The sequence below is a fragment of the Hyaena hyaena genome, unplaced genomic scaffold (assembly GCF_003009895.1).
Source record: "Hyaena hyaena isolate Hyena2069 unplaced genomic scaffold, ASM300989v1 scaffold_55, whole genome shotgun sequence".
NCBI lineage: Eukaryota > Metazoa > Chordata > Mammalia > Carnivora > Hyaenidae > Hyaena > Hyaena hyaena.
The window spans coordinates 4,459,340-4,474,640 of record NW_024080687.1 but is presented as its reverse complement, the minus strand read 5'-3'; the positions used below and the strand labels follow the sequence as shown (position 1 = coordinate 4,474,640).

The following is a 15,301-nucleotide window of genomic DNA, read 5'->3' as shown; positions in this document are numbered from 1 at the left end:
TCACGGTGACTCTGGTTCTACAAATGAAAAAAAATGGAGCCCTGCTTAACAGTCTGCCCAAGTTACAAGCCATCCAGCACATGGCAAGGGGGACTTAGGTCTGCAGCCTGCAGGGTGAAAGCACTTCTGGCCATGTGCTGAGAAGGGGTGGGGGTCTATCCCTGTCCACTTAATTCCTCTCCTGAGAGGGGGCTGCTCAGTCACACCTGACTCCCTCTACCTTTCTCCCCAGGCTGCCATCCTTACTCTAATAGTGTGGCATGGGATGACACCATCTTAGAGCCAGAGGGCTGGCTCCTTTCCCCTTTTAGCCAGGAAAGTCCCTGCTGCCCCTGTCAGATCCTTCGCAGTCACCACACCAGCCACATATTCAAACTCCCGTATTTTATTTCTGTAAAAAGCCCTGATCCCATCTCCAGGGCTACCGGAAGGTAGAGAAGCTCTGGGTGCCTGTGCATGAGGCATAGGGCACACCCCGAGAGCGAATCTGCAGGGTATGGAAAGTGAGGGGTGGGTTGGGGCCCGAGGAGCCTGGGTTCAGGGACTCGGTGTGAGGCTCCATCACAGTCACAGGGACTGCATAGAACAGCGTCTGGGGCCGGTCGTCATGGCGCCTCACTGTGCCCTTGCTGAGGAGGTGCAGGACGCAGGAGAGGACATCGGTACTGTTGCAGGCAGACCCCCGACCGAGGCTGCTGACCAAACCCCTGGGGGGACATGGGCCCTTCTGCCAAGCGTCCAGGACCTGGGAAGGAGTGGGAAGGGCGAACAGCAGGTTGGAGGTACCCAGCTCACTCCACCTCCAGCTTCCACTCCAGGCACAAGCCGCCAGCACCAGGAGCTCTAAGGACATCAGGCACACCCCAACCCCACCCCTTACAAACCTACCTGTTCCGGCTCCCATAGTGACCCAGAGGCCTCAAATGTGGAGCCACCTCCTCCTGCTTCCCCACCCCCACCCCAAGGCTCCCTCCCCCACTGCCCATCCCTGCCTACCCGACAGACCAGCTGGTCAATATGCAGCCCCTCATCCCCATGGGCTTTGAGGATTCGGACAATGAGGCAGTTCAGAAGGTTCCTCCTCTTCTCCAAGTTCCGGCCCTCTTCATCCTCCGCTTTCAGGTACGTCTGAGGTGGGATGAGCCACACGTTGCCCCTCCTTGGCCTGGGCTCCTCGTTGCCATCTCGAATCTTGAGTACCCCTGAAATAAGCACTGGTCTTCAGTGGGGGGGGCCCACAAAGAGGCTGAGAGCAGGGGCCCCTTTGCCCCAGGTACATACCTCCTGGGACATCCTTTTGCTCTTGAAGGTCCAGGGGGCCTCTCGAAGAGGTAAGAGGCCCAATTGCCTGATTGAGCATGTCTGGAGAGAGCCCGGAGAGTGCCAGCAGACTCTCCACAGAGACAGCCTTAAAAGACCAAGAGGGAAACATTCTAGGCTTCCCCAAGGGGTGGAGCAGAGAAGGTACAGGGAGGGAGGACAGGGAATCGAGGTTTAGGGGAAGAAGGGTGAGAAGGTACAGACAGCGCGCGTGCACAGAGGAGCGGGGCCACCTTCAGGTCATTGAGATACAGCAGCAGCCACATCTGCACAGTGGACACGTGCAGGGTCTGGTCCCCAAACTGCAGCTCAGCCCGGCCAAGCCACGTCCACTGCAGTCGCCTCTGAGGGCCCCGCTCCAGGGCAGGGTAGCTCTGGCCTGAGAAGGATCAGGGAGAGAAGGAAGTCAGGCCTGGTGAGGGGGCATTGTCGGTTGAGCTCTGCCCCAGCTAATGTCTGCAGAGCGTCCCGCCCAGTGTTTGCGGATACTGTGGTTCCTGCTCTGAACTTGTAGAGCTTAGCCTTCTCTGTGTCTGCCTCCTGGGTAAGCCTCAGGCATCTGGGAGCTCACTCTGTGCCTAGCTTTGTGCCAGGAGCCTCTGATCAGTGCCTTCCAGGAGTTCCCCATTTTTTAAAGGAAGACCAAAACCACAAAGTGAGGAAGGACTGGGGCTCTCACCAAACTGGAATATCCACAAGAGAGGAAATGCGTTCTCCCTGGTTAGTCTGGGAGCCCACTGAGGGCAGGGTCTGAGTCTCTTCCCCCTCCTGTGTTGCTGCCCAGCCCAGGCCCAGTCCCCAGTGGGAAGCTTAGGTTATGGTGACTGACCAGGAGTCACAGCCCTGCTACTAAGGGAGGTCCCTTCTGGTGGCCTCAGGTGCCCTTGCCTCCATCCTCCCTACCCCCCACTCTCTAAAGAGAGTCCTATGTCTGTTTTAAGGATGGAAAAGGCAACAGTCTGGGGTTCTGGTGCTTGACAGCCCCACCCCCTCACCCCAAACCTAAGCTCCTGCCCTTTCTTCACTGAGGCTCCTCCCCAGGGCCTACCCCCCATCCGCAGGCTCTTTCCCTGAATTCCATCCTCTTCCAGCCACGCCCCCCGCCCTCCCCGCCACCTTGCCCTCTGCTCAGCTCCTCACTCTTGTTGTAGAAGTTGGAATATTGGTTCAAAGTGCCCCTGAGGTAGGCGGGCAGGCAGGTTCTGGGGGTCAGCGTGTGGCAGATAGAGGCAGTGGGCCAGCAGCGTGGTGACAGGACCAGCACGGACACTTCTGGCATTGCCCCTTCATAGTAGAGACCCTCATCTTCTTCCTCGTCCTCCTCGTCCTCTTCCCCCGCCACACCTGCGGCCACCGCCGCCCCAGCTCCCTCTGCCTCCTCTCTCTTGTGCTCCTTGTCACTGGGCTCATGGCCCCCCTGCAGAAGAGACATGGGGTTCCCGACAGCCAGTGGGCCTCCCCGGGTCTACTCCTGGCCTCTCTTCCTCGTACCTTCCCCCGTGCTAATCCCCTTGCCACCACCCACCTGTATCTTCTTCTCGGTGTCCTCCAGCTTCAGGAGCTCCTGATCGAGCCGCTGGAGCTGGAAGACGTGGAACTGGCGCTGCAGCTCCTCGGACGTGCTCAGGCTCCGCAGCATCTGCTGGGGGAGGCGGTTGGGGAAGCAGGGGCCGATCTGCTCCAGCACAGCCCCCTCCAGCCAGCTCGAGCCCACGCCCAGGAGACGGTCTGCCATGTAGTGCCTGCAGGGGTCACACACGGGCCAGGCCGAGCCTCAGTGTGGGCCCTCGGCCTGGCCCAGCTGCCCGCCCTGGGACTCCGGCCTCCCTAAGGCCCAGGCGCCAGGAGCTGGTGCTAGCCAGGCGTCTGCCCCAGGCATCCGGCCTCCCTCACACCCGCTCCCTGGGTCCCCACTCACTGGTAGTAATGCTCGAAGGTAGTGGCTATCTCCAGGCCAGAGAAAATCAGGACCGTCTCCAGGCACCGCTGCAGCTGCACTAGCATCTCCATCCCCCGGGCTCCGCCAATCCGGCTGCCCTGGATCCGCTGGTCGATGTGCCGGGCAAACTGCTCACTCACCTGGCAGTTGGAAGGGCACAGGAAAACCCTGAACAGGCGACTGGAAGAGGTGAGTGGGGGCAGAGAGGAAGGTCTGAAGAAGTAGATACAAACAGCTAAGCTGCTTCGTAAGCTGGTCAACACTTTTACCAAACTCCCTTATAAAGTGGTTAACGGTTATGCAAATGAACAATTAGGAAGTGTTTTTGCGCACTGAACATGTCTAAGAAATTAAACTGATAACAATAACTTAATGGGAATTAATAATTTATGGGCATCAAGATGGTTACACTGAGGTGTTATGGATACAACAGAACGACCAATGGCAACTCAAGCAGCCATGCTTCAGCTCCCCCTGCGCTACTGTCTGCTTATCAGGGCGCTCAGCCTGCCTTAGTTTATCATCTGCTTAAGCACATGCCTTCCCTAGAAGACAATAAACTTTGAAGACCCAGGGACCTTGTCTGTCTTCAGCTCTTATCACAGTGCCTGACACATTTTCAGCGCTTATTAAATATTTACGGAATGCCAGAGTAAAGTATAGATAGTACATCCATTAGATGGAATTTATACAAAAATAAAAAATAAGGATGAATAGCAACACTGAAAAAGGCTTTTAAGGTAATGGTCAAAAAAACCACAACAGGCTAAAACATTTTAGCTATTCATGAGTAAACTGTTAAGTCATGCACACATGCTGAAAAAAGTATATCAAAATATATTAGCACGGCACACTGCAGGTCCCTATGTGCTTCTTTCATCTTTCAATTTTTATTTATTTAAAAAATTTTTTAAATATTTAATTTTGAGGTAGAGACAGTGCGAGTACGGGAGGGCAGACAGAGAGAGAGAGAGAGAGAGAGGGAGACAGAGAATCTGAAGCAGGCTCCAGGCTCCGAGCTGTCAGCACAGAGCCCGATGGGGGACTTGAACTCAACAACTGCGAGATCATGACCTAAGCCAAAGTCAGATGCTTAAGTGACTGAGCCACACGGGCGCCCCTCTCTGAGTTTTTAAGACATGGTTAGATACCCATGCATGTTCCTTGCTGAATGGGAACAGGAGGATGGTCGTTTTGAGGAGGTGCAGAAGAGAGGGTCTGCAGCGAGAGGCCCAGGGCAGAGGTGAGAGCGGGCGGCTTACGTGGGCAGCTTTGAGAAATGGGAGCTTCAGCAAGGCACCGGCACAGCCGTTCTGCAGCGCCAGCAGGAAGGTTGCCCGCGGCCCAAACAGCTCCGAGCTCGACTTCTGCAGGTTATGGAAGTGTTCACAGTAACGCGGCACAAAGTCATCATCCCGCCAGTGTGAGGTCAGAAAGTTGTTCACCTGCGGGGAGGTGGCCACAGCGTGAAGGGACAGCCCCGCAGGCCACCAGACGGTGGCACCCTCCCTCCCCGGCCCCCGCCCACCTGCTCCTCCACCACGGCCCGCCAGCAGCGGGTCAGGTTTCTCACGACGCTGCTGGGAAGCCCCCGGGTAGCCAGGGAGCTCCAGTCGTGGCTTCGGTTTCTGCCCTCTGTGGAGACAGGGGAGGGGACAAGGGCAGGGTGGGAGCAGCCCCCAGCTCACGGGTCCCCAAACCAGGGGGAGCCCTGGGGCTGTTCCTGACCTGCTGCCACCCAACATGATGCTCCCGGGCAGGGGCAACACAAACAGAAGGTGAGCAGGCTGAGTGGAAAGGGACGGAAGGCTGTGGCATGCGAGGAGGGGCCACGGAAATGTTCCGAACCGAGCTCCCACCTGGATCTCAGGTACTCACTGGGCCGGGGGGCGGCCACTGCCGGAGGGGGCGCCTCGCAGGGCTCCACGTGCACCAGCAGGTGTGTGAGGCGGCGCACGCGTGAAGAGAAAGCAGCTGCGCGGCTCTGGGGATTTTGGGCGGCCTCCCGACTCTCCAGGTACTGGTCCAGCAGCCAGCCCAGGGGGCTGACGCCATCCTCATCTGGACAGGGGGAAGTAAGCCACGGTGGGCCATGTCTCCAGGGCAGTGGAAGGGGCTAGGCTGCATGAAAGCACCGAGAAAGGGACTGGACAGAACATACGGGGTTGGGGCGGGTAGCAAGGCCCACCTGTCCTTATGGTGTCAGCTGACACCTGGGAGATGTGGGAAAGGAGGCGGCCCCCAGGCTAGAAGGGGGGCACTGGGCTAGCAAACAAACGCAGGTACCGAAAGCGCCAAGGGCATAATATGGGTGGCTCTAGGGCAGAACAAGAAGGGGCAGTTAGCAGAGCCAGGGGTCGGCATGGTTACCGGGGGAGGTGATGTTCTGCACCAGGGGGCTGACCAGGGCCTCCCAGCAGGTCTTGCCCAGTGCTTGGGCGGCCTCATCATCGGGGAGGAAGCGGTCAGCAAAATTCTGCTCCTGACGCAGAGCCCCATTGAGCCTGGGGATGACGAGGGGGGGAGGCAGGTGTCAGAGGCTCAAGACATAAGTTACCCTGGCGTCTGCCCAGCCTAATGGCGGGGTAGCCCTAGCAGCCAAACCAAATCCCCAGCCGGTACTTCAAAGCTCTCCCATGTGGCACATTCCACTCCCAACCCACCAGAGAAATCTCTTTATTCTTTCTTTCCTTCCCCAAATTGTAGAGCACGCCAGCCCTTTCCCCAATCACGTTAGCCCTCCATCTACACACTCCACAGAAGGGCCAGGGCCACCCGTAATAGTCTTAGCTCCCACACACACACAGCCACACACACATGCTCGCACACACCTAGAACTCAGGTGCAGGAGGCTCCTGCGGTCTTCTGCTATGTCCTGGCTCCAAGCCTGTGCCCGAACCATGTAGAAGAGGCGTGTGTGACGACACAGCTGCTCCCGAAACACTGGCCAGAACGTGGGCTTGGGGCCTAGGACCTCCAACCCCCGAATGCGTGTGTCGATGCCGCCCTGCAATGTGCACAGGCCTGTTTTCACCCGCCCCGCATCCCCCTCAGAGTGCGCTGGGGCCAGCCACACCTCCGTGCCTTGTCCCGGAGATGCCCGGGCCCTAGGCCGGAGCTCTGGCTCACCATCTGCAACAGTAACAGAACCCAGGGCTCTGCGCCCCCGGACCATGCCCCGTGCCCCTGCCAAACCTGCTGGCAGCGCTTGATGCGGATCTGGATAATGGGCCAGAAGCGGGTCAGGTTCTCAAGGAGGATCACCCGGCTGGCCGAGGGCATCACGTTCACCTGGCCGGGGGCAGAGAGGGCTGTCACCTCCACGTGTGTGGATGGGCATGCTGAGGGCACCCAAGTCTGCCCCTATTCCGTCCTTCCCTTTAGCCCGGGGTGGGGGGGGAGCAGGGTCCTGACAAAGGGGTCCCGATGCCATCACAGAGGCACAGGGAGAAAGGACTCTACACCCTAGGGGGCTCAAGACAGGGAAGAATTTAGGAGTTCAGGAGTTTGGGCAGGAGGGCAGACCCTGTGAGGTGGTCTCATGGCATAGGGGTCCCTACCGAGTTGAGTTCTGTGTTAAGAGAATTGGTGCTGTCGCCCCCAAACACCACCACCCTGGCTGGCATATAGCTTGAGTCCTCACCAGCCACCAGAAGAGTCAGCTGCCTGGGACCAGGGAAAAGGAAACAATCAGAACCGGAACCTGTCAGGTGCTCGTAGACCGAACCAAGGGCACTCTTTGATCATGTTTGTATTGGGCGGGGGAACTGTGCTTCCCCCGAAACAAACACAGGGAGGTCACAAAGACAGTATATACGTGTGCCTGAGCATACACTTGGGGCCTGTTACCTGATGAGGATGCCCTGGTGCATGTGCAAGGTGATGTAGTGGGAGCCGGCGCTGCCATTGGACTCCCAGTAGGTCTTGGGGTTCCGGTCCGTCAGCTTGCTGGCCCGGTGCGGGTTGGAGGACACCTCCACCTTCTCCCAGCACTTGTCCTCCTTCACTTCCACGCCGGAGCCTGGGGGCAAGTGGGAAGGGGTGGCCGTCACAGCCTGGTAGGTGTGGAGAGAAAAGAGACACGGGTGTAGGGGTGTGGAGTAACGTGGGGACAGGCACAGACCCTGGCACAGATATCTGAGGAACACGTCAAAGAAGGGGATGTTGATGGGTCGGTGGGTTCGCCTGTGGTCTTCGATCTGGCCCAGCACCATCTGCAGCCGGAACATCAGAGAGAAGGGGCGTGGGGAGGAGGGAGGGCACACATGGAGGACACCCGGAAACACATATGGAGGAAAGACCCAGCAACAAGGGGGCTTCCTCCAGAGCCCTGGCAGAGGCAGAGTGGGAGATGCGGAAGGTGGTGCAGAGAACCAATGCCCGCGGGCTCACCAGACTCTCCTATCTTTCCCAACTTCCGGAACACAAGACAGGGCCCCGGAAAAGACAGGGCCCCCCTCCCCTGGCCCTGCTCGGGTTTCATCTTCTTACTCAGCTCCGAACCCCCAAGCCTCCCCCTGCCCTCCCTCCTGACCTGGATGCAGCCTCCCAGGATGTTGGTAGTGAGTTTCCGGTAGAGGTGGGCATGCTTCTCACACTTGAACACCATGTCCCGCAGCTCCTGCGCCAGATCCAGTTTTCCCAGGTGCTTTTCCAGGGCCTTGGAGATGGCATCTCGGGCTCCCAGCTGATTGAGCACCACGGCGTAGTCCCTGCTCGCGGAGGCCAGGCGGTGCAGGAAGAAGATAAGTTCCTGGAGCACCTGGCATGGGGACAGGGTGGGTGTATACAGGGCACAAGGCACAGGCCACAGGGCATCTTCAGTAGTATTTACGCCCACTGTGTGTGTGGGGGGGGGGGCTGGGGCGACTGCAGTGAAAAGACAGGGTGAGGAAGCAAAAAGGCCAGAAGTGGGGAGAGTCATGAGGGCTGAGTGGAGTTAGGTGCAGACGGCTTCCCAGCTTGTTCCCTTCTAGGCCGTGTCCCAAGAACCTGTTGCAGGGCTGCATTTTGAGATGCTCGGGCCCTGAGTGCAGGCAGGGAGGGGGCACAGAGGGACACTGAGTGAGTCTACCTCTGAAATGAAAACCTGGGTATCAGCCCAAAGGTGTGCACTGCAGAAACCCACTGCGAAGCCTTCCAAGCCCAGGACCTCCCTGTGGCAGGAGACTCTGAGATTTGATGTGGCCTCCACCTCTGTCACCCACCTTACCCCCACAGGCCCAGCCAAACAGGAGCCCCTGAGGCTTTTACTGTAACATAGTCCTAACCTTTTGTGTAAGAAAGGAGATGGCATGTAAGATCGTACACTTGGGTTCGCTTATATTTGCATAAGGACACACCAGAAGGACACATAAATTAATACAAGTGGTAACTAACAATGTGCATGGGGAGAGGCACTGGGAAAATTGGGTGCAAGTGAGGTGGAAGTGAGAATTCTCCACGTACGTTTTGTTGTACTGTTTTGATTTGTGACCTGTATGAACACATTCCCTATTTGAAAAAATTCAATTTTATTTTATTTTAGTTTGTTTAATGTTTCATTTATTTCTGAGAAAGAGAGACATTGTGAGCAGGAGAGGGTCAGAGAGAGTGGGAGACACAGAATCTGAAGCAGGTTCCAGGCTCTGAGCTGTCAGCACAGAGCCTGATGCGGGGCTCGAACCCACAAACCGTGAGATCGTGACCTGAGCCGAAGTCGGACACTTAACCGACCGAGCCACCCAGGCACCCCATAAAATTCAATTTTAAAAACAAATCCCAGGGATGCCTGGGTGGCTCAGTTGGTTGGGTGCCCGGCTTCAGCTCAGATCATGATCTCACGGTTCGTGGTTCGAGCCCCGCATGGGGCTCTGTGGCTGACAGCTCAGAGCCTGGAGCCTGCTTTGGATTCTGTATCTTCCTCTCTCTGTCTGCCCCTCCCCCACTGACGCTCTGTCTCTCAAGAAGGAATAAACGTTAAAAAAATTAAAAAAAAAAAAACCCAAAACAAAAACCAAAACAAATTCCAAACTAACCGAGAGCCACGCCTCCATTGTGCCCTCCGGGTCTTGCCCAGGGTGGGGGATGGGGGGGGTCTGCCTCATCAGAGGCTGCCTTGTGCCCTCTCCCTCCAGCACCTCCCCAGAGCAGGGCAGGGGTACCTCTCGGTCAGTGTCTGGTGACCGCAGGCAGGCCATGCAGGTGTCCATGGCCTCGTGCCAGGGGAGCAGCAGCGCCTCGGGGAAGTCCACCAGCTGCGCCAGGATCCTGGGGAGCAGGCGGCAGCAGCAGAGAGATGTGTAACCAACCTCAGAGACCCCTTTACCCTATGCCCCTCCCCACCCCCTCACCTCAGAATGGTCAGGTGCAGGGCCTTGTTGGCCACCGGGGTGTCGAGGCCCTGCATCAGCGTGAGGAAGGGCTGGGGCTGCCTCTGCAGCTGCAGCAGGAGCGGCTGGATCTCCGTCTCCCGGGGCCCCTCTGAGCTGAGGGCTCGCTCCAGGTCCAGGAAGATTCTCCCAGGCAGACCGCAGCCCTCCATCAGTCGCCGCAGTGGAGTGTCAGGACACTGAGTTGGGGGTTCTTTTCCTATAGGAGGATGGAAGTTACAAGGGTTGGCCATTGTCGGGGATGTTAGGATCAGAAAAGGACAGATTCCGAATTCCTAATTTCTCCTAAAAACTTTCTTTGTATTCTTAAAATAGCAAAGGAGCTTCCTGTCTGCAAACAGCAGAGCATTGCCCTGTACCTAAAAGCATGTAATAATTAGGCTTTCCCTACAACAGAAAAAGTTCAATGTGGGGACTCTTTTTTTTCTGAGACAGAGACAGAGACAGAGGGGAGGGGGGCGGGGGAGGGGTAGAGAGAGACTCTTAAGCAGGCTCCTCACTGGGCATGGGGCTCAATCTCATGACTCTTGGATCATGACCTGAGCAGAAATCAAGACCCGAACGATTAACCGACTCAGCCACCCACAGGTGCCCCCAAACGTGGGGGCATTTTAAGGCTCAAATCTCTTGCAGTTTTCTGACTCTCAATCCTCCCTCACTCATTGGAGGGAGCATCACTACACTTCAGACTCCTCCTAAGGTGCCATCTGTTCAGACAGGATCGCACGAAAACCGCCCAGATGCCTCCCCTGGGCTAACGCCCTCCCAGAGCCAGTCTGCAGAGCTGCTGCAGGGTCTGTTTGGCACCCCACCTTCCACCCTGGCTGCCTCTGCTGGCTCCTGAGGCTGGGCCTGGGCTTCTGGCAGGGTTGGGTAAGCTGGCTGTCCTGCCAGGGCCTCGGGCCCATATTTCCTGTAGACACGGCAGTTGAGCAGGTCCCTGAGAGCGCTGTCATCGAGTCGCTGTGGCAGAGCCAGCAGTAGGTCCTGGGCCAGCTCCATGGGCACGGCCAGCTCGGCCAGGATCTCGTCATCCAGAATCTGTCATCGGGGAAAAGCTCTCACTGCAAGTAGCCCTGCCGGCACAGAGGCTCCCGGGGCAGCTGGAAGGGGTGCTGAACCTCTCGTGGCTGGCAGCTGCCTTTTCCCACACAGCTTGCCAATGCCTCTGAACGTTCTAGATGCCTTCCCTACAGCCCTTTACACCGTGGACCTCCACTCCCCATCCTAAGCCTTCCACATGCTCTATCACAGTCCAGCCCTTGCAGCGAGCCCCCCAACTGCTGGGTGTCCCCGGACCAGCTCTACCTCGCCATCCAGGTTCTCCTGGAGGATCTGGAGAACCTCCTGATGGTCGGGTCCGTCCAGCTTCTTGATGAAGAAGAGGAGCTCCCACCATTCCGCCTGGGTCAGGTGTTCACTTTCTTCAGCCTCCTCGTCCTCAGGCAGCACGTAGGGCACTGCATAGAGCTCTGTCATGGGCTTCCACCGCCAGGAGGGCAAGGTTGTGGCTATGGGGCATGGGGCACAGGGCTGTCACTGCCTACCCCGCCAGACCGCTGCCCCTTTGCTCCAAGAGCTGACCCTCTGTTTCCTCTCGGGGCTCACCTACACCCAGGGTTCCACTGACCACTGCCCCATGGTACTCATCAGCCTCAACCACATCCTCAATGTCTTCCTCAAAGCCCAGAATTTCCAGCATGTGCCAGTGTACCCAGTAGGTGCGGCCTGTTGACTCCCACAACACCTGGTAGATATGGGGAAAAAAAGAGAGAAGGGGAAGAGAAGGCTCACTCAGTGACTGGACCAATGATGAGGACCTACAGCCTTCAGGCTGACCACCTGGCCAGGTTTGGAACAACCGCCAAATAACACAACGCTGGCGTATGGAGAACACAAACACACGCACAAACGATGCCTTCTGTGGGGATGGGCTCTGCTTCTCCCCCGACCCTATCCTTTGATGGCTTATGCCCCCCACACTCCCTCTTGGCCTCAGGTGCTCTCTCCCTGACCCTGACCTTTGTGACAGTCTTGCTATATCAGTTTCTTCCTGGGAGTGAGTCTTCCTGATCTCACAGCCTCCTCAACTCCGATCTTCTCAGCCCTCCAAATGGCTCCCTTCTCAACTGTTGAGCCCTTTTAACCATTCCAATCCCCATGCGGGTTTTCTCAGTGGGTGGCCTGCCAGAGCACCCTCCACAGAAGCCCCAGTTATACTCCCCCAGCTGGATCCACAACAGTGTCCCACACGCACCCTCACTCACCTGCACGGGGGGCACGCCGTTGTTGCTCTGCCGGAACTCGCCCTCGTCCCCAGCGCTGACCTCCTCGTAGTCATCCAGCATGCGCACTCGCATCCCGGCCTGCAGCGTCTCTCGCACATACAAGGCATAAGTGTTGCCACTTGCAAACTCAGAGCGAGGGCGGAACCTCCTTGACCTCCTAACAGAGGGCCGGGCCCGGGCACGTGGCAGCCCTGGGCCGGCCTCTGCCAGCGGGGGCTGGAAGATGGAGCATGAAGACCGTGCCGAGGACCCCTGTTTGCTTGAGGCCCAATCCCAGCGCATGGCCTGCACAAGCTCCGAGATCAGGGTGCCCATGGCCATGCTGAACTCCAGTTGCAGTCGACCCCTCTCCCCACTCAAATCCTCGGGAGCAGAGTTGTTCTGGCCTCCTGGTTCTGCAGCACTGTCATTCAGTTGGTCCAGAAGAGAAGTGACATGCAAATAGCGCTTCACCAGGGAGAAGAGAAGCCTTCCCGGGACCTGTGGGATGCAACCTTTGGCCTATGTCCACCTTGTCCCAGCTCTGGCTCCCCTTTCCACACCATCCTTCAAGGGTGGGTGCAAAGGTCTGGTCCCCAGATCTTGTTCACAGCCCCCACTACCTCCCCACAGAATACCTGTGGCAGCTGGATACCCTCGAAAGACATGGGGTGTTCAGAGAGTGTGGCCTGTGCGAACAGAGCTAGCAGAGCACAGCGGCTGTCAAAATCCAGGTGTTTCTCAATGGCTTCTTGCTGGCTTAGTGACAGAAGGATCTGGGTTCGGGTCCCTGAAACCCACACCCCAGTCAGTAACTGCTCCCTAACACTGCCCTCCCCAAGCATCCCTCCTAGATTCTCTATTCTCTCAGTCCAACCCCTTTGTTACTACACACAGGATGCATCTATCGATCAATTGATCTATCGATCTATCTACCTGCCTGCCTACCTACCTATATCTGCAATATCTATCTATATCTGCAATTATCTAATAACTCTTTCTTGGCATAGAGATCCAACTATTTCGAGTTCTTAAGGATTCAGTCCTTCCTCTTTCTTTTATTATTTTTTAAAGTAAGCTCTACACCTAACATGGGACTTGAATTCATGACCCTGAGATCAAGTGTCCCATGCTCCATCGACTGACCCAGCCAGGCATTCCCCCCAGCCAGGCATCCTTCCTCTTTCTGCAGAGATGCCCCCACCCACCTTCCTACCTCCTTTTCTCCCAACTCAAAGAGAAGGGGAACAGAATCAGCCAGGCACTGATGAGACAGAGGCTCTTGCCACAGTGTCCTGTGAGGCCCTGAGCTGACCTACCTTCCCATTTCTTTCCCCCCACACCGCTTCTCACCAGCATCATGAGAGGCCAGGGCTTGTATCATCCGGCCAGCGCTCCAGCGAATCTGGTAATCAGGACTACTCAACATGTGCATGAGCAAGTCCAGGACCCTCGGGTCTTTGAATACACCAGTGAGGGGCTCGATGCTGGCGTAGGCGCTGAGTACGTGGACGGTGTGAAGCAGAGGAGCAGGAGGGATGGTGCCCACACACTCCTCCAGCTGCCGGAGGGCCCTCTGAATCAAAGACTTCACATCAGTTTCCATTTCCCCCAGCACAGATTTGTCCAGGGCCCCGGCCTCCCCTGCAGTCTCCTGAGAAGGCCCGATGACCTGGCCGTCCTCGCCCAGCATCTTGTGGCAGTTGGCATAGATCTCGTCGTTGGACATCCACAGGAGGATGTGCTCGGCCTTGCAGTCCACTTGGCTGGAGTCCCCTTCTCCATCATCCCCACGCCTGAGGATGAGCCAGCGGATCTGGTACTCAGGATGCCCATCATGGCCCACCCGCTGACGGATCAGCTCATCCGGATAGGCGTGCAAGCCCGGGCCCAGGGGCACTCTGAATTCCCTGTAGCGGAGTTCCCCCACCATTCTGGCACCTGAGACACACAAGGGAAAGAAAGCAGTCAAGCTAAAATGAGAGGGGGAGTTCAGAAAATCAAGGACATCCAGGAGTTGGGGAAGCAAGTATGGCAACAACTGTCAGGTTGGCTGGGGTGAAGCAGGGCCAAGGAGTTGCCTGCTGCAGGCTGGGTGGGGCCAGGCCTAAGCAGGGGAACACTGGGGTGTTTGTTCTAGGAACACAAAATTTGGTTGAAAAGAAGGTGGGAGGCCCTGCAGCCTAGAGTGGGTAGGTCTGGAGCAGTGGGCAGCCTTGGAGTTACAAGTGAATCCCAACACCCTGGGACAGGTAGCAGCCCTGAGGAGATACACCCCGGAGGGGGTGTGTGTTGGGGAGTGTCTGGGAAGAGATGCTAGCTCTGATGGTTGAAGCGCAGGACTGTGTCACAGAGGCAAGAAATTTGGCGGGGGAGAATTGGTGGGATGGAGGGGCAAGGCGCGATGGGCTGGGAGGAGAGCCTGGTGGGCTGCAGGGGCGCAGGACGGGAGACCCTGGGGCAGCAAGGCCGGTGGGGGCGACAGGAGACCCAGGAGAGGGTGCACAGGAGACGCGGCGGGTTGAGCGGCAGGAGGCTAGGTGGACCCAAAAAGCCGGGGGCGCGCGGCAAGGTGCGGGGGAGGGGGCTAGGCCAGATAAACGAGAATCCCAGGCATTATGGAACTGGGGTGGGGGACGCGAGATCGGGTGCGCGCGCGGCTCGGTGGGCGAGTGTGCGGAGGAAAACCCGCTGGGGCTGGGGGCTGGGGGCCGCGGCGGGGCTCTGGCCACCTCAGTCAGAAGTCGATGGGGGTCCCGGAGCGAGGCCTGTCCTTCGCTGAGCTAGGGACGCAGCGCAGACGATGGCGGCGATGCTGGCGGCGATTTGGGCCCCGCCTGGGCTCCCGAGGGGGGTCGAGACGGAGAGGCGGGAGGGGGCGTGTCTCCGAAGGACATGCAGGCGCGCAGGGGGCGTGGCGCGCAGGGACACGGCACCTCTGGGTGGCCACTGTCACCGCCCAGGGGCAGATCAGCGGCAGGGGCGGGGCAGGGCAGGACAGGGCGGAGATGGTACCCAGCCAGCAGTGCCGCCCGCTCAGCTCTGGGGGCTCTGCCGCCGGCTCGGAGCCATGGCTCATTTCCGCCAAACCCAGCGGAAAGCTAGGGGCCCTGGGAGAGCTCCTGGGCGGAGTCGAAGGTGCCACCTCGGCAACGCGCGGCACCTCCTCCGTGCCGCCCCTTCCTCTTCCTTTTCTTTCTCCCTCCTTCCACCGGAAGTGCTCACCCCAATTCCCGAAGTCAGAACTGGAGACCTTGGAGGTCATTTATTCTCCCCTCTTCCATTACATAGAAAAGAACTGGGACGAGGGTGGAGGGGGGACGGCTGGAAAGGAGCAGCTCCAGTCTTTGCCCCCATATTGTCCCTTCCTTTCTCCTCTTCCGTTTTTGTTTGCTACAGCGTTT

The 15,301-nt window shown here is 57.9% G+C and overlaps 1 protein-coding gene across 1 annotated transcript; it reads right to left on the bottom strand.

Annotated features, from left to right (window-relative positions):
- Nucleotides 1–365: 365 nt before the first annotated feature.
- On the bottom strand, nucleotides 366–14,942 carry CUL7 (cullin 7). The gene is made up of 26 exons (XM_039231209.1): nucleotides 14,630–14,942; nucleotides 13,251–13,838; nucleotides 12,536–12,687; nucleotides 11,898–12,398; nucleotides 11,239–11,377; nucleotides 10,939–11,141; nucleotides 10,443–10,671; nucleotides 9,592–9,829; nucleotides 9,403–9,508; nucleotides 7,794–8,021; nucleotides 7,383–7,473; nucleotides 7,109–7,280; nucleotides 6,820–6,925; nucleotides 6,455–6,550; nucleotides 6,091–6,266; nucleotides 5,630–5,763; nucleotides 5,138–5,320; nucleotides 4,788–4,894; nucleotides 4,522–4,704; nucleotides 3,239–3,399; nucleotides 2,846–3,062; nucleotides 2,461–2,737; nucleotides 1,554–1,699; nucleotides 1,282–1,408; nucleotides 997–1,202; nucleotides 366–745 (listed from the first exon to the last, which is right to left on the bottom strand). The coding sequence occupies exons 2-26, from the start codon at nucleotides 13,828–13,830 to the stop codon at nucleotides 422–424; spliced, it is 5,082 nt and encodes a 1,693-aa protein (XP_039087140.1). The 5' UTR covers nucleotides 13,831–13,838; nucleotides 14,630–14,942; the 3' UTR covers nucleotides 366–421.
- Nucleotides 14,943–15,301: the final 359 nt, after the last annotated feature.

Coding starts and splice junctions, on each gene's coding strand:
- CUL7 (XM_039231209.1), bottom strand. CDS start 13,830: ATGGTGGGGGAACTCCGCTACAGGGAATTCAGAGTGCCCCTGGGCCCG. Junction 6,551..6,819: donor TTAACACAGAACTCAACTCG/GTAGGGACCCCT, acceptor GCCCCCGGCCAG/GTGAACGTGATGCCCTCGGC. Junction 2,738..2,845: donor ACACCGAGAAGAAGATACAG/GTGGGTGGTGGC, acceptor TCTCTTCTGCAG/GGGGGCCATGAGCCCAGTGA.